This window comes from Macrosteles quadrilineatus, unplaced genomic scaffold (assembly GCF_028750875.1).
Source record: "Macrosteles quadrilineatus isolate MER2022 unplaced genomic scaffold, UCM_ALF_1.0 Scaffold_2__2_contigs__length_208266976, whole genome shotgun sequence".
Classification (NCBI taxonomy): Eukaryota; Metazoa; Arthropoda; class Insecta; order Hemiptera; family Cicadellidae; genus Macrosteles; species Macrosteles quadrilineatus.
Genome location: NW_026542595.1, coordinates 205230737 through 205248675, shown reverse-complemented (window position 1 = coordinate 205248675; position 17939 = coordinate 205230737). Strand labels below are relative to the sequence as shown.

At 35.0% G+C, this 17939-nt stretch overlaps 1 protein-coding gene across 1 annotated transcript; it reads right to left on the bottom strand.

The window, feature by feature from the left end:
* Nucleotides 1-1587: 1587 nt before the first annotated feature.
* On the bottom strand, nucleotides 1588-16780 carry LOC128987691 (probable methyltransferase TARBP1). Its single transcript, XM_054408675.1, has 11 exons — nucleotides 13812-16780; nucleotides 12729-12892; nucleotides 12174-12245; nucleotides 11307-11559; nucleotides 10613-10765; nucleotides 7597-7752; nucleotides 6728-6901; nucleotides 5762-5930; nucleotides 5164-5435; nucleotides 4423-4559; nucleotides 1588-3653 (listed from the first exon to the last, which is right to left on the bottom strand). Exons 1-11 carry the CDS (start codon nucleotides 16563-16565, stop codon nucleotides 3497-3499), a joined length of 4461 nt encoding a protein of 1486 aa, XP_054264650.1. The 5' UTR covers nucleotides 16566-16780; the 3' UTR covers nucleotides 1588-3496.
* Between the last annotated feature and the right edge of the window lie 1159 nt (nucleotides 16781-17939).

The window sequence follows — 17939 nt, the reverse complement described above, 5'->3', positions numbered from 1 at the left end:
AAAGAGTGTATTCCTAATCTTTACAAAACAACAAGAAAAAGGTGCGGTTTAGTCCATAAAATTTAATTAAATCTAAGGCTTGGATCGTAAGGTAAGCCTTAGATTTAATTATGTTCAATAACGATCCAGAGGCTATATTTTCAAATCAATAAAATTCTCTATTTCTTGATGTGATAAAAAGTTTGTGTCTTTTGGAAGCTTTACACATCCAAAACTGAAATTAAACTCACGCTTTGAGTCAATGTTAGGTGTCCGATATGTTAAAAAACTTTTACTACACTCAATCTGTAGATCACAAAATCTTTAATGGAAAAACAATTTTTTAGCTGTACAAAATTGTAAACTACAAAAGGGTCATGATTAGATTAAAAGCTTAATCGGATGATGATCCTCCACAGTCCACTTATTGAGGAACAAAATAAAGAAAAAAATGAGCAAAATAAAAACTACTAAGGGAAAATTATATTAGTCGTACTATATTTAGTTTTCTAGGATACACAATTTCTTCCCTAATACAGGTACTTAATTCTTGACACTTATGCCTCAGCATATCATGGGAGAACATAATTCCACCAAGGTCAGACCCAATTAGTTTGCATTAACAGAAATGTACTTAAGGTTATAAAACCAAGAAAAATGCATTTAGATTGCATGAAAATAGAGAAAATTGATTTTAAAAGCACCATAATTTACTTAACTTAAGGGACTATTAATTTTCGTACAGCAAGAAAAAAACTTGTACTAAGGGGTTACAATCGTTTATTTACAAATATAAAAAAAAACTATATAAAAATACAATTTTATATCCTTTTAAATATTATTTATAAGTATATTAAATACATTGCTAAAATAACCAATGTCTTTGGCATCAAACCTGGGGCGGGGTAGAAAATTCAAGAAGTGATATAGGGAAGGGTAGATGTGGCGGAGTAGAATGTCATATAGGGAAGGGGAGATGAGGTGGGATGGCAAATGGTAGAAGATGATGGAGAGGCCTAGGTACTTGGGCCAATGAATAGCTGTATCAAAAGTCAAAACATGTGTATACACATCAACTTTGTAACATATACCACCCATTTGAAAGAATACTTAAATGTAAAGACAACCTCTTGTCATGATGGGGACGCCCAATCATGCATCCATCAAAATTGGTGTGTATTTCAACCCAAATGTGAGTAGAATAGAGTGAAGCTCATTTATCCGTAAAAGAAAACTGGCTTGCGAAATTCAAAATGTAATCCCTCAGTAATCTAAACCTGTTTACCTACGACCGTTTTTTAAAGTAGCCATTTCAGTCCAGTTCTTAGAATTGAAAAGTTTCACTTTACAGCTGTTTACTTTCATATCCGCATAGTTTCATTTCATATCCGCATAGTTTTCTCATATCCACACAGGTAACGGACCAATGAGGTTCAAGTATTGAGAGAAAATAATTAAAATTGTAATGCTTCGAACGTCAACTAATCAGCTGATCAGCTGATCATTTGACCAATTTAATTGTTGATCCGACTTGTTCATGTTGATACTCGCGTATTCTTAATTAAGTTGGTGGAAGTCCAAAAATAAATGAAATATTTGCCGAATTGTACCTGATACAAATATTATTTATGGTAAGAATGCTGCTAGCAATGTAATATTTAACGAAGTTTAACAAACACGTAATTACAGGAAATCAGCTGATTATACAACAAGTCGTTGCATCCCTTTCTGTGGCAATAACAATACACGAAAACATAACCTCTCTAAAAAGTTATCAGTAGTGATTGTTAGTAATTAAATCCAGATTGATAGTAATTAAAAACGGTCGTAGGTAAAGTAGTGTACGCAACTCGCGTTAATAGTCTTTACGACACTCGTAGAAGTTTTTAAGGCACTCGCCAAGGCTCGTGCCTTAAATTTTCTACTCGTGTCGTAAAGACTCACTTAACGCAATCGTTGCGTAAACTACTATTTCATCACTCCTTACCGAAAGTAAGTATTTTCGATAACAGCTGATATGAAAGAAAGTGTAGTTGTTTCCCAAGCTCTAATTTAGAGCAATGGGAAAATGATCAGCTGATTTTCCCTCGCTCTAAATTTACTTTCCCTTGCTCTTGATTAGTTTTCCATTTATCTACTATTTATCCAGTGCTATGTTAGGTTTGATTTAATGATTTAAACAGCTGATTTTATTGTTGCACAATCTAAATATACACAGAAACAGGCATAAGTTTGTTTTGCTTTGTTTTTAGCATAGTGTATGTTTGAAATTGCTCAAAGTATGTCTAACATTACTGATGATTTGATAAAAACAGCTTTAGATGTCACTAATAACCTAACTAACTAAATCACGGGAAAGATAAGAAGAGGAATACGGAAAGTTTAGAAAACTGGTAAAAAATACAAAATGCTAAGTCAATTCAAGTAAGTGCGGAAGTTTTTATATTTATCTAAAAATCTACAATTATGAAACCATGTGCGTTGTGTGTGAAGTGTATTTTCAATGATAAAGAGTGGTCTAAAACTATTTTAATACTACTGAGATATTTCATTCTGTATGTGTGTGTTTTTTTTTTTTTTTTTTTTTTGTCGTGGTTATGAGTATTGTTCATAACTCGTACCAAAAGCTATTTTCTGACACTTGCTGCATTATTCCCATCCTCGGCTTTGCCTCGCACGTGAAATTTGGTTTTCCTGTGTTCGGCTTTGCCTCACCACACACAAAACTTGAGCACGCGTCGAAAATGTCTCTTTCGGTCCTAGTAATGAAATATACTATTCCCAACCTGTTGTATGTCTACCGCTAGGCCATTAGGGTTGAATGTAGTGACGATCCAAGTACAAGTATATTTCAAACTTATGTTAAAGGTTGGGATTGATTGGGCTGTTGATAGCATTAGTTTGTGGCCCATTGGAAACTGTGTATAGCAGGACGATAGAATCAGGACTACAGTACGGTTCACGAGAGTCTGCAGTTGAGGGAGGAGCCTCTTTACCACGTTAATTCGAAGGAGCCAATGAGGACAGTACGGTGTTGCCAAATCTAATAGTCCCAGCTGATTTGAAAATATTGTTTAATATATTTTAATTAGTGTCAAAAAGTAGTGAACGGGTGATGTTCCAACGTCGCGCTAGTCCAGTCTTTGTATTGGCTGCCGCCAACTGCTCTTGTGGTCCCTGCTAGTATAGGTTGTTTGTTAAGGTGATTTAAAAAAGGCTGATTAGAAATAATAGCACTCGAGTAATATAGGTGAAATTTTAAAGAATATCTTGAGCCCAGTGCTTGACGCAGGTATGCTTCAACTGCACAAATACAAACCTCAGGAAAGGTTCCTACTTGTGTTTGGAAAATGGGTTAGTTAGTTCCATGAGTTAAATAACTAAGATTCCGTTATTAATTAACAACAGAATGGTTACGTCCTACGCAACAGATTGTTGCCTTGTTAAGTGGAACACCAAGGAATAAGGTTGGGAAACACTGATCTAGCCAGTTCCCACTCATTCACTACTGAGGTTGTCAAGATGTACCCTCTAGGTATTGCTTGGTATACTCCCAGACAAACAATGCTCCTGTGACATGGACATTCAGTGACCGGACCACTCCTAACTGTGGCACCTCCACGCAAACATCCAACAGCGGCAGTAGGTTCACAGGTACTCCTTCCTTCTCATTCCTGAAAATGTCAAGGAGTTAATCTTGAATCTACTGGAAAGATCCTAGAACAGATTTATATGCCGACATACAAGTGCGTGTGAGGCAAAGACAAGTGTTCAATGAGTGAGATGAAATCTTTGATACTGTATAATATCAGCTGGCCAATTAATCAGGACTGAATGATCAACAGCTGGGACTAGTTTCAAACCGAGAAGCGTCTGAAACTTTTCAGGATTTCTCTTTTCAGGAAACTACAACCTCTTGATTTCTTGGCACTCAGCTACCAAGCTATGTTACTAGATGTTAGATGTTGATTTGCTTAGCAGTAACTAAGGAACATGGTTTAGTAGTTTGTAGACTTATAATTGGTCCAAAATCCAAATGCTCTTTAGGAAGATATGATTGTGAATGTTTGAGCTTTTTAAAATGAAAGAGTGCCTTCTCAGAATTTAGCTTATGAACTTGTCAGCTTATAAGAAACTGATATGCTAATATTTTTTGTAATATATTTATTTCCTAAAACTTTGCAATGAACAAGATTTGTTTACATAAACAGCCTGATAGTCACAGCTGAAGTACTGGCCACAGCTTGCTGCCCAGATGGCTAACATAGAAACATTTAAACGCTCGGAAAGCCAGCAGCATTGGTGTAAAACTTAATTTCCAGAAGTGTTGTTTTAAAATTAGTGCCCATACCAAGTAAACTACTTTAAAACAAATGTCGGTTCAACCAAATGCAAAGGATTAACTATTAAAAAATAATTGGTAATAAATAGTAACATGCTCACCCCAACAATAAGAGACACTTCTTGGGAAACTTGAAAGACTGCAAGGAAACACTCGAAGCAGTCTGTTCTGCACCCACCAGAGTGTAGCCGGCATTCTTTTTCTCCCTCAAGAATTTTGGTAAATCAAACGGTTTCACCTGTAGACGTGAAATAAAATTTTTAGATAAAACCCAGTGTGAAACAGCTGTGGAATACATCTGCAACTTGGCAGAAACAGACCAAAGTTTGTAAATGCATAGTTCATCAAGAGTACAAAATCCCAAAATTCCTTATGCATGTTTTCTATGTTTATATACCGGAAGCCCAAGGTTTAAATGGCAATCTTAATCAGATATTTATTTAATTTAAACTACTGAGCCATATTCAAGTCAAAGAAACTTTTTAAACATCCCGTTGTTTTCAAGAGAGATGTATGTTTATAGCAAGTAGCAATGTTATTTTATGAAGATTACAACCTATCAGGAACCATGTAATGAATTAAGAACATTTGATTGGATTTGACTTTTTAAATAGGAACAGCATAAACAAATTTTTCAGTCTTTCGCTTTACAGACTGAGCCAATGACTCGACTTACGTTGAAGTTAATTTTTGCTAATGGTAAGGTTATGTTATTTGAGGAATTATTGTGAACATTTCCCTCCCTTCATGATGTTTCAGAATCTGGAATCTGATCGAAAATTAATTGAAAATGTCCGCAATAACCCTTAAAATAATCATTATTTCCTCCTAAATCATCTTACCTCAACAATATTGATGTGTTTCTCGGCAGTCATGCTGAGTGTGGAGAACATCTTATCCTTGGTAAACTCCAGGCTGGGCACTACCAAACACTCGGCAGTAAATATCTCACAGGTACGAGTCAATCCTCCCAGGTTAGGCAACTTGTCAATCAATGACGCCACCACAATCAATTGTGTCCGGCTGGACACACCCTCCATCTCAGGAAACATGTTTTTCCAAGGAACAAATTTCTTTTGCATCGCGAGCGCTTCAACCTCAACTTCTGCGTCAGCTGGAAATTTTTGAGAGAATTCAAAAATCTATATATTTTTCAGGTTTATGATCTACCTTTAAGTACTAGTCAGCTCAGTATTTTTTAGTTCAACCAGAACTAATAAACAAACAGAACCCCCTTTTCTAAATAATTCAACAGATTTAAGTCCTAAAAGAAGAGTACGTTTTCAAACCAGGAGTAGTGAAACTACAAAACCAGGAATATGTGGCGTACTCAGGTAACCTCCATACAAAATAATGATTATATTTTAGCTGTATTACTTAGAACCAAATCCACATTCTATCTTACTTAGATTTTATTGAACAAATTCAAAAATGTATTACCTGTTGCTTTTGCTACCCATGAAGGAGGAATGAACTGAGTTAAAGAATCATCTGAGTTTCTAAGCTTTATGAATGGATTATAATTTGATAGAGAATCTTCAATTGTAGGTAACGGAATCCATTCGTCTCTGGATATGTTCGACAGTCTTGGCAGTTCCATGAAGATGGTCTGAAAAGTATAGCCTAATACATGCTCAATCAGGAAATTTCAGAAAGGGTTAAATACACTACATTGCAGGGTTTGAGCTGCGGTAGCGTTTTTAGCATTTTGCCATACACAACTTTAAAATGCTACATTGTTTTTGCGGGCTATAGCAATTTTGCTACAAATAAAATTGAAGATGTAATTATCAAACATGTAATACCTACTACTACTACTATCAACTTAAAACAAATCTTAAAGAATAATATTTTTGCTACAGTTGTCTGAGAGTGTAACAAACAAATAAAACAAAATTTATCCCAGCCTATACACTGCTACATTTTTCACTGACCATCAATTTCTACGGTGCCAGTGATGATGAGTTCATTGTATCACCAGGTCGAAATCACTGTCGGATGTTTTGCCTTGTGAAGTGGTATCCTCATTGGCTAGGAAACTGATTTGTTGCGAAACAAAGATGGATTTGAGATTTGACATATGCATCCTGATCCTGGCTAGTAACTGGAAGTGTTTATTAAAACATCTTTTTCAAACTCAAACCTTCCTTGGTTGATAATTATGTTAGTAACAGTGACATATTTTTATTATTGGGTCTAAAGAGAAGTTATTCTTGAGCCAGGAAGGACTCGTCCTATTCTGGCAAGACTGCTATCCCAACAACAATCCTTATAAAACTTGGTGATTTTCCCTCAAGATTAATTCAAGAGATGAATATATGACAAAAAAACTACAAGTTAGTAAAACTTAGTCAAAATTGAACCACAAAGTTATGGAGTTTGTCAATTTTTTTATAAACAACCAACCTCAAGAGTAAAGTGCCGAAGTGGATGGAACGTTGTGAAGTAAAAGTCGTTTTTGAGTTTTTCAGCATTGCGCAACGTGTTCCCTTGTTTCAAGCTTTTAGTGAGACTGAATCTGACAATTTCGTACTTAGCTGTAACTCCAGCATCGAGGGGCCACAGTTTGTCCAGCACAACCTTAATGAAAACCACACATAAAATATAAAATGAAACCTGTAAGGCAGCAAAAAACTTGCTAGACATTTAAAGAGTACAATGAATAAGTTATGGCGCTTAGGTACCCAGGATAATTAATTGTAGAATTAAATGGTCTAAATGCATTTACATGTCCGTCGGTGATCCTACTGTCATCTATTGAGACCGGTTTTTAAATTAAAATCTCATTAGGCTTCTTAAAATATTACTTAACACATCTACTTATGCCGAGTTGTAGTGTCCGATTTGCAGTACAGTAATGTCCTTCCGTGTTCCCATTTGATATTTTTTGTTCCTGTATATGTGTTCACCGAAGACCTAAACTTGAGTGAAATAACATTTTTTGAAGAAGCCTGATGATGAGATTTTGCTCTCGAAACCGGTCACCATGGACGATAGAAGAATAAATTATGTTCTTTAGCCACATGTGCCTAGAAAGGCTTCTGTATTCAGTCTGAGTATAAGCTTATTAGAATTAGTGTATTAGTTAAATTTTACATGTCCTTCAATACAGCATTGTGTTCCTGACTAAAATAATACAGTATATTTATAAATTATAAGTTACAATTCATACAATCACGTTGTTTCCTTTTTTTCATATGCTTTTTAAGGAGGTTTTACTGTATTTACAAATAAATATGAATTTCCAGCACAATTTTTACAATCCCATATATTACCTGCGCATACAACCTTATGTTGAACTGCTGCGCCATACACCACGGGAGCACCTCTGAGACACACCGTTCTGTAAAGTCTGTCCGGCGCAGACACACTGCCAAGTGGTACGCCACTGAGATGAATGAACAAACACTGCCTGTACGCTCCTCGCTGGCCTGAAACAGAGTATTAACGATGAATGGGTTTCAAGCTAAGTTAATCCTTTGCAGGTTGGCTATTGACATAAATAGCGCAGAATTGGTTCTACATCTCTCAGCAGCTTGTGTGGTGAATACTACTTTCTTTAATTTTTTTCAGTTTGGCAACCATCATAGCGGTTTCCTCCAATCTAATCTGTATTATTTTAATTTCAGGTTGCTGACTATTTATTGCCACTCAGTAGACATTTAAACCAACAGTATTTTTTTTATTCTGGTCTTCAGAGCGTTTTTAGTTCTTTTATTTAGGGAAGTGAGCCGTACTACAGACAATCCAAAACAAAGACAACCGATGTAAATTATCCATGGTGATGTGTAAGAAACTGCAGTCATCGCAGTTATCTCTAGACTGATTAAACAAATGCTTACAAAAGGTTGTACTTTGCTCTAACAAAATCTGTTGATGATTTATTTACGAGTTAAACCCTTCCCGGACTATAGGAGACTAAAAACAAAAAAATATAGTTTTTAGTTCCTATCCAAATATAATAATTTTGCTGTCTGTTTACATACTTTAGGCCGTCCAGAAAGGGTTATGTGACTAGGAATGTGTCGAATTTGAATCTCGAATCCACTGAATCCTAAGAAAAGATTTAAATTTGAGATGGGATTAACAAGATTCAAGAATATTTTTTTTATAGAATAATAAGGCATATAATGTGACATTGCCTAACCATAGAGATTATTGACGTCGTAATATACAGTACTGTGACATTGCCTAGCCATAGAGGTTATTGATGTCGTATTATACAGTACTGTGACATTTACTAACCATAGAGGTTATTGACATCATAATATACAGTACTGTGACATTGCCTAGCCATAGAGGTTATTGACGTCGTAATACACAGTACTGTGACATTGCCTAACCATAGAGGTTATTGACGTTGTAATGTAATATACAGTAGGCCTACTGTGCCATTGCCTGACCATAAATGTTATTGACGTCGTATTATACAGTACTGTGACCAGGGCTATCCCTAGGGTTGGGGGCGCCCGGAGCAAACGTGGTTGTGGCGCCCACTCCCCCCAGTAATAATAGTCACATTCGCTTATTTTAATACTATGTTAATACAAATAGCCACTGCGCGGCGCCCGGGGCAGCTTGACCTGGTTGCCCCCCCCCCCCTTCAGACGGCCCTGACTGTGACATTGACTAACCATAGAGGTTATTAACATCGTAATATACAGTACTGTGACATTGCCTAACCATAGAGGTTATTGACATCGTAATATACAGTACTGTGACATTGACTAAACATAGAGATTATTGCTGTCGTGGTGGTTATAAGTGTTAAATTGTTCCTATTCCATTGCTTTTTTAAACACCATACCATAATTATTTTTAAGACTCGAGATTCAAAGATTTGATATTAGATTTTTTTAGGAATTGGATTCGGATTTGAGATTCGAAATTCCTGGATTCGACCATCACTAGTTAAAACTAATTAAAAGTATATAAACCTTACAATACTTATTAGAGGTAAAAATGTAAAATTATAACAAAGATAATTATGATTGACAGTTTATCCAAGAACAAATGGTAATTGCAGATAGTGTCTGCTTAATCATGGTATACGGTAGTATATAACACGGTAAACTGTATAATTTATAAAACAGTTCGGCTGTTATATTGAGTTAACGATATTTAGTTTTAGTGTGTTCTTATTATGCTCTTCCGGTCTAACCTAGAATCTGTAGGTTGAGTCGACAATGTGATTTGGTCTGTTAGTCTCATCTCATGTACCATGATGTCTATGTTTCTTTTAGTATATGAATATTAAAGTATCAGTATTTTCAGCAAAGTGAACTATTATTTCCGTACAGTACCTTTCGCCTTATATACATATCAAGAGCGTCTCCTTTAGAGCGGGTTCTTTTATTTAGGGAAGTAGGCCGTATCACAGACAATCCAAAACAAAGACAACCGATGTGAATTATCCATGGTGATGTGTAAAAAACTGCAGTCATCGCAGTTATCTCTAGACTGATTAAACAAGTGCTTACAAAAGGTTGTACGTATAGTATTTTGCTCAAACAAAAACTGTTGATTTATTTACGAGTTTAACCCTTCCTGGACTATAGGACACTAAAAACAAAAAAATATATAGTTTTTAGTTCCTATCCAAATATAATAATTTTGCTGTCTTTTTACATACTTTAGGCCGTCCAGAAAGGGTTATGTGACTAGGAATGTGTCACAGCTTGCCCTGGTTGCCCCCCCCCCCTTCAGACGGCCCTGACTGTGACATTGACTAACCATAGAGGTTATTGACGTCGTAATATACAGTACTGTGACATTGCCTAACCATAGAGGTTATTGACATCGTAATATACAGTACTGTGACATTGACTAAACATAGAGATTATTGCCGTCGTGGTGGTTATAAGTGTTAAATGGTTCCTATTCCATTCTTGCTTTTTTAAACACCATACTATTTGTAATTATTTTTGGGACTCGAGATTTGATTTTTTAGGATTCGGGTTTGAGATTCGAAATTCCTGGATTCGACCATCACTAGTTAAAACTAATTAAAAGTATATAAACCTTACAATACTTATTAGAGGTAAAAATGTAAAATTATAACAAAGATAATTATGATTGACAGTTTATCCAAGAACAAATGGTATTGCAGATAGTGTCTGTTTAATAATGGTATAGTATATAACACGGTAAACTGTAAAATTTATAAAGCAGTACGGCTAACAAAATGGTGATTGCAAGTAGCAAGTTAGCCATTTTGAGGTGACAGATAACAGATATTACCGATTGAAAGAGTGTTACATACTAGAATATAAAACCAAAAGTGGTGGGTACCTCATTGAACAACGTCCAGAAGCTGTCTATTAACTGAGGGGAACTGAGTAGTGCTCGAACTAGCAGCCACTCCAGCTGATAACGTACACTGGGCTGTTGACTCTCTCCCTGCAGCGCTGCACTGGCGAACTTCACTATCTCTACCAGACAACTCTGTAAACAGACCATTCCATTTAGCTAAAATATTATACCCTGTTAGCTAAGGGAGTGTGTCTAGAGCTCGGACCAGACTAACACACACACACTCTCAATGGTAATTACTGATGTGTGAATGAGGTCTGCAAGCGTGTGAGTAGGACTGACCTTTCAGCCAGCTGGACTGCCTGCGAGTAAATTCAGCATTATTTTACATTATAGTAGTCAAGTTAATAACTGTACAAGTAACAACTATCCAGCCTAAAAGTTGTGTGGAAACATCAGATGAGTTGAGAGTAGACTATCCAAAACACACTAGATTTTTTTTATTTTTAGATCTACTTTTATCTTTTATGTTTTTTTATTCTTTATTGGTCAGAATTTTTGAACATTTCATTCCAATGTATGTATTAATCCATGCTCTGATTTCTTGCTTTCTGCATTTACAATTTTTGTCAAGATTCTTTTATTTTACGTGGCTCTACAATCACATACACTACATGCTATTTGGATAAAATTGATTATCAAAATCAATCTGATGATTTATTTCACACTATACCTCAGTGGCCGGGGTGCCACAGAGGACCAATGCTTGATGCAGTACCAGGACAGCTTGAAGAATCCGATGCTTGACTCGGTGGTGCAGTGAATCACCGTGGTACCTCTGGCGCTTAGCTGTCAGCTGGCGGTCCATATCAATCAGCTGGTTCACAGCTGAAACAATCAGCTGATCGGCGCCGTCTTGCTTGGCCACACCAAGTAGAACTGACAAGGCATAGAGCCTCACTTGCTGACTGTTTCCGTAGCCTGGTCTGAAGTTAGATTGTGTCAGTTTACATATCTTGTGGTTTATGAATTAATTTTGTATTTTGTTTAATAGTATTTTGGAAAAATTTGTTTAAGAATATTTAACTTTGTAAAGATTGTTGTGTAACACTGATAATCAAAACTTGTGATGAAAAAATGTACATAATAATGATGCACATGTGTTGGCCGTTAGCCAAGATAGAATGCAATGTAGCGAAATCATTTCCTTGTCAGATATCCTTATACCTACATAATCCTGTAATTTTTTTTTCAAATTTGTTATCTATCCAAATTTGGAAAAGTCAATTCTTTTGTCAAAAGGATTTTCAGAAATGGTAATTTCCACTTAATTTATGAATAAATCAAAATTGTAAGTAATTGGACAAAATTTAAAAATATCAGGGTCTGCAGGTTCACTACAAGAAGGATGAAATGGTTCTATGCCCTGGAGCTGAAAAATGTACTAATATTAGGATATGCATGACACTCAGAAATTTAGACTAAGCAAACAGTCAAAGCACTGGTGCAAAAACATGCAAGTGGCATTGATACCAAAAAATGATATATTAAATAGTAATAATGTATAAAAACACTACCATACTATAACTAAGAAACTTACTTTGGCATCAAATCATTTATCGCAAGTTCTGATCCTAAATTTCCAATTAATGTATAAGTGTCAGCTTCAATCCTGAAAATAAATTAAACTATAAATCAGTAAAGAGTTGTGGCGTAGTCAAAACTAAATGTTTAACAAAACTAGCAACAGCTGTTACATAATAAATATTAAATAAAGTATAGACCAAAGGCATCACAGATGTGGCTAAGTTGACGCCACAGAGTTAAAGTTGTTTCAAATACAACTTAGCCTACAATGAGCACTGGTAGCATTTTACATTCAAATATTTATTTACATCCATATTTTCAACATTATGAGAAAATCATTTACCGGTAACCCATTATGTTTATACAAAGAACCCTTTGCAGCTTTAATAAAGAAATTCCTTCTGCCCACTAGGAATATTACACACTATTTAGGCTAATTGTGTGTCAGAGGATTTATAAGTTTAATGGTTGAATAGCCCAGGTACTTACATTAATATGAGGGCTAAGTACAGCTAAGAACACTTTCGTGAGATCAGAAATATAAGGAACTTGACTAAAATAGACTTACCTCTGATCTTTTCTTGGTACTTGTCCAAAAATCAAAGCTTTTGTCAATAACGAGAGAAGTGGTTTGACGGATTCAAGATCGGTAAGTTCATGTCGTAAATGAGAAAGTAAAACATTACTCAACCCATTAACAGTCTCTCCTTCACTCAATATTTCTTCTGCAAACTAAGGAAAAGTTCAAACATGGTTTTTTACTCAACTGTAAGGATATAATTTATTGTTGCTATATTAATTATTATTTACTAATTTTATAGCTACATGACAATGTCTGAACTTTTTTCATTTGTTTAGTATTTTTTAGTTTCTTTATGCGTGTAAACTAGCTGTTCTGAATTATATTTAATTTTAATCGACTACTTAATTCCTGTACGTAGGACGGACCAATAGCTAAGTAAGATTTTAAAACAGAGTGATTAAAAACTCAGAAACTAATTAGGCATCTGTGAAAATAGTAAACTACCAACAGCAAGATATGTGACCTACTGCATTGTAAGGCAGCAATTTCATCAATTCTGGATGCACACAAAATCGAATTAGCCTAAGTTTAATTTAAGTAAAAGATACTTAAAGTATTTTGACTATCATTCATTTAAGTTAGCCTAACTGGTTATTGTATACCCCAAACCTTAAGTGACACTAAGCTTATTATTTATATACCGGTAAGTAGGCTACTAATTATATTATAGGCCTATAATTTATTAACTTATATTAAAGTAATTATAGGAATATGTAGCCTGGCTTCTGTCCTCATTAAGTACAGAAGAATAAATATTATAATGAATTGAAACGGATGGTGTTTTTTGGTTTCTAGGGGACCTTACACAAAAAAGTCAATAGACCTTAGGGCCAGGTCTTACCATGAGACCTACCGTAATACCTTATTTCCTATATGACAAATTCACTAAAAATATATTTTGATTTAAAGTACGGTAGGCTGTTGTTGTTCTGTAAAAAATGGTAGGTGACTTGCTATTCATTTCACAAGACCAAGGATATACAAGCTAGGCTAGGCCTAATCCTTAGACTTTTTCTTAGCCTACTAAGTTAACAAAAAATATTTTTATAATGCAACAAGACAACTTACTTCATTAATAATGCTCCTCATGGCCTCAGTAGCAATAACCTTTCTACTGAAAGTTAATGCAATCCAAGCTTTGATCGAAGGCCAGAATAAGGCAATTTTTCTAAGTTCACAACAAGACTTCCATGAAAACCGAAGAAATTGTTTGCATAAAACAGGGTCTTTTAATGCTTCTGGAATTAAATATTTCACAACTTTTAAAACTGGAACTAAAGATTCCCGTCCTCCAGATTCTATGGCGTTTGTAGATAATTGAATGATATCTTCTGCTGATGTAATTTGTAGTATTTCTTCAACGCTCACAATATTTCCATCTAAACACTCTTGAACATTTGACCAAAGAGTCTTAGTGTATTCCGAGAGTAACCAGCCCCACTGCACCTGATGGTTTCTTGATAGCAACTCATCACTTTTACTCTTGCTGAAGATGTTTGACTTGAGATGACCATCCTCCAAGATTGATAAACAATGTTCCTTAACTTGTTCAACTATGACAGCTTTTTGTTCAAGAGTTGTTTCAAATGTTATAAACCAAAGTATAACTTTAAGAGCTAGAAGTTTTTGAACCGGATGATTTTTTGAGGCAAAACATAATTCTTTTGAAATTCTATTCAGATGAATGGCTTTTTCAAATGTAATGAGCTGCAAGTCAGAAAATACTTGAAGAACACTAATGTACAGTTCGATGTTTTCAAAATTTGTAATTTGATCAACTTCGAGCAATCTCTTTTCTATATAAGAAATCACCTCTTTCAGATAGGGACTAAGACTATTGATTATCAAAACGTAATGCTGGAACGCTTCTTGTGAGTTAGAACCAACTTTGGATTCACTCAAAATATGAAAAACTAGTTTTAAACACTTATCACTTTCTTCTGTAGAAGCGTACGGCCTCTTAAATGTGTCCTCTAAAACCATGAAGTATTCCTTAAATGCTTTGAGGAATTTAGTTTCATATGGATCAATCAGCCCTGAATCAAGAAATAAAACTAAGCTCCGTGCTTTGGCTTCAATTGATAGATGATTTTCATCCAGGAATAAAATGTCAATTATATCGTCACTTTTGCAATTAAAAGAAGTAATCCATTCTTTGCTTATCTCCCATGAATTTAACCCTCTTTTGAAACACTCTTTTTGTCGAAAAAGACTTAATACAGCAATAACATTCACTAGGGCGACGTCAGAACTCTTGGTCCATTTTGCTAAGACTTTTAACATTACACACTGCACTGCGCCTCTTATAAAGATGTTTTGAGTTTTTATTACTTCTTTGATAAAGTGACTAAGGATTGTCAAATCTTCCTCACTGAAAATGTTACTAGCAGGTGCAAGAGATAAATCATAAAGAAGATGAAACAAAGGTATTGCACACCACTGGACTTTAGTCAACGCATGAGTAATAACAGGTATAAACTTGTTACAAAGCTTGTAGTCGGATGATAAATTTGAGAACCATTTTCTCAATGAGATGTCGATGTGTGACCAGTCGACAGTGTTTGAAGGGTTGCTGAAGAGAAGTGTGTTGTTAAGCTTTTCAAATAATATTTCAATTACTAATGTGCAAGAAGAAATACTTAGAAAAAACTCAATGTTCATTTCCAGGAAACAGGTTATTCCAACTTTAACTACCTGAAGCGAATCATGAGAGAATATTCTTATATAAGCTGCTAAAATCCATGAAGATTCAATAGTATTTTCAAAACTAGATGCTTTCAAAAGAGATTGTATGATGGGAACCACCAAATGAGCTTGTTTCTCTTCAAGAACTTCAAACAACATGAACATTTTTTGCCAATTTGCCAGTAAAACATCTGACTTCAAGGGATTCCAGGAGAAAATGTCAAAAGCAAGTGAAATATTCAATACACTAATGATGTCAATTGATCTTTTCATCAAATATAATGCTTGTTTCCTAACCAATGTATCTGTTGAGACCAGTCCTTCTTGAATAATTTCCCAAAATTCGAGAGATTCTATCACGGATGAGTCATTGATCTTGAAATTGAGATAATCTGATAGTCCACAAAGAGCAAATAACTTTACAGGAAGAGTAATGTTGGTACTGTACAATGGCGATTTCAAATCTGTCCATAGCATGAACACTATTGAAGCATCAGTAACCTTGATGAGTTTAGGAACAAGGTCATACAGTACAACAGAGGAAACACTTTGGTCATCAAATTTAATTATGAAATCTTTGACTGCGGATAAGAAGTTGATGTTTCTCAGTGTGTCAAGTGTTTCCGGTAGATTCAATTTCTGCTTGTCTTTCACAGATATCAGAGCTTTTAACAAACACTCTAAATTTCCTAAATGAGTGATGATTTCACTGTGAGGTGAAGTAAAACTTTCATCTCTTGTCATAACTGTCTTCAAAATAGATTGAACAAAATCATAGCATTGTTTGTCTTCTCCTGCAAATATTAGAATCCCCAAAGTCAACTCAAGAATATTAAGCGTGTAAACATTATAGTTTTCTCCACCCAAAAAGGGCGGTGATCTATGTGTATATTTGGTTATGTTACATACCAGATGTTTGCAGGTTTTTACTAGTTCATCTGAGTTTTCATTGTGAAGCTGTTTGATCCTAAAGTTCAAAATTTGGTTTAGTTCCTCGCCAATACTATTATTTGAAACACCTTTACTGAGGATTTTAAGGACTTCATCTAATTTTACACAAAGTTGCAATGTGTTATCTCTTTCATGTGGGTGATAATCTACTAATGATCCTGCTGCCTTAGAACTTTCACGATTCATTTTAGGTGTTAATTAGTTCATTATGAAAAGGTTAAATCGTCAAAAACTTTTAAATTATAAAAACTCACAAAGTAACATGGCTTTGGTAGACCTTATTCATTTAACGATAACGATAATGAATGGTGAAAGTGAATAACAATACTAAGGCTAAGTACTAAGTACTAACTAGTAAAGTTACTAGGCTAAGGCTACTAACTTTTCTCTCAATTCAATTGAGTTGAGGTTATGTTTTTGTTTACTAGTCCTTTTCTTCTTCGCATTCTTTTCTTTTGGACTTTTTTTCTAAATGCCACAATAGTGGTGGCCTTGATTAAAAGTCATGAGGCCCCAGTGTTCACTTTTTGTGGTTATCCGTAATTCTTTTTTGTTTATTTGATATTTATCAGGAGAATGATATTGACACGTTTCATTTTGTTATTTTTTCTACAGATATAAATGTTGACAGTGAGCACTGATTTGTTTTGTAATATTAGTTAGTTATAAAGAAAAGGATCTCCAAAAGGAAATTTCAGGTAGATGAGTATCTGGGAGGGAGGCAAAAGGTATAGTCTTCCCTGCCTGAGCAAGGCCCCACTATAAAAATGCCTGGGCCGATCAGGCAATGTCCTAACCCGAAAAAGGTGGGCATGAAGAATCTCGGGAACGGACAAACATGTATGTAAAATTTGAGTGACTGTATTGTGTTCGCGATAAATGTCTTGATCATTTGTGCTGAAAACTTCATTAATTTCCATCGTGAATATTTTCTGGTTCTTTTGGGGTTTTTTTAAAGATGCTGGCATCCTAGAGCTTTAATATAATCCTATCATAGGGTTTTCTATCCAAGCTGTATTTTGGGCATTTCTTGAATATGTGGTTTAAGGTCTACTCCACCCAACTATTTTTGTAAACGGAGTAGACACACAAAGTATATATATATGAATATGAATTTGAACGGATGGTGTTTTTGGCCTCTAAGGACCTCAAAACGAAAAAGTAAATCGGGAAAAAGTAAATCATCGGTCCCGGGTCCTGGTCTTAGAGGTCTTACCATGAGTACTACCAGTACTAAGGTAACAGCTTATTTCGTTTTACTTTTTAGCGGATTTCCCATATAGGGAATAAGCTATTACCGTAGGTCTCATGGTAAGACCTGGACCCGGGACCGATTTACTTTTTTGTTTTGAGGTCCCCAGAGGCCAAAAACACCATCTGTTCAAATTCATATATATGTTTCCCTATTTGGTAAAACTGAACTTATACTACTTATGTTATATTGAACTTTTTTGCCTTATCTACCTAAATTAGACTATTTTAAGCACTTTTTACCATTGGCACTTTTGGGGGAAACGCCTATTTCACCCTGAAAATCGTGTTTGAAAATCAAGAAAAATG

Excerpts from the sequence above, each read along its gene's own strand:
- LOC128987691 (XM_054408675.1), bottom strand. The coding sequence starts at position 16,565 with ATGAATCGTGAAAGTTCTAAGGCAGCAGGATCATTAGTAGATTATCAC. Across the intron at positions 11,560-12,173 it reads ATAAATGATTTGATGCCAAA|ACCAGGCTACGGAAACAGTC; the intron begins GTAAGTTTCTTA and ends ATCTAACTTCAG. Across the intron at positions 5,436-5,761 it reads ATGGGTAGCAAAAGCAACAG|CTGACGCAGAAGTTGAGGTT; the intron begins GTAATACATTTT and ends AAAAATTTCCAG.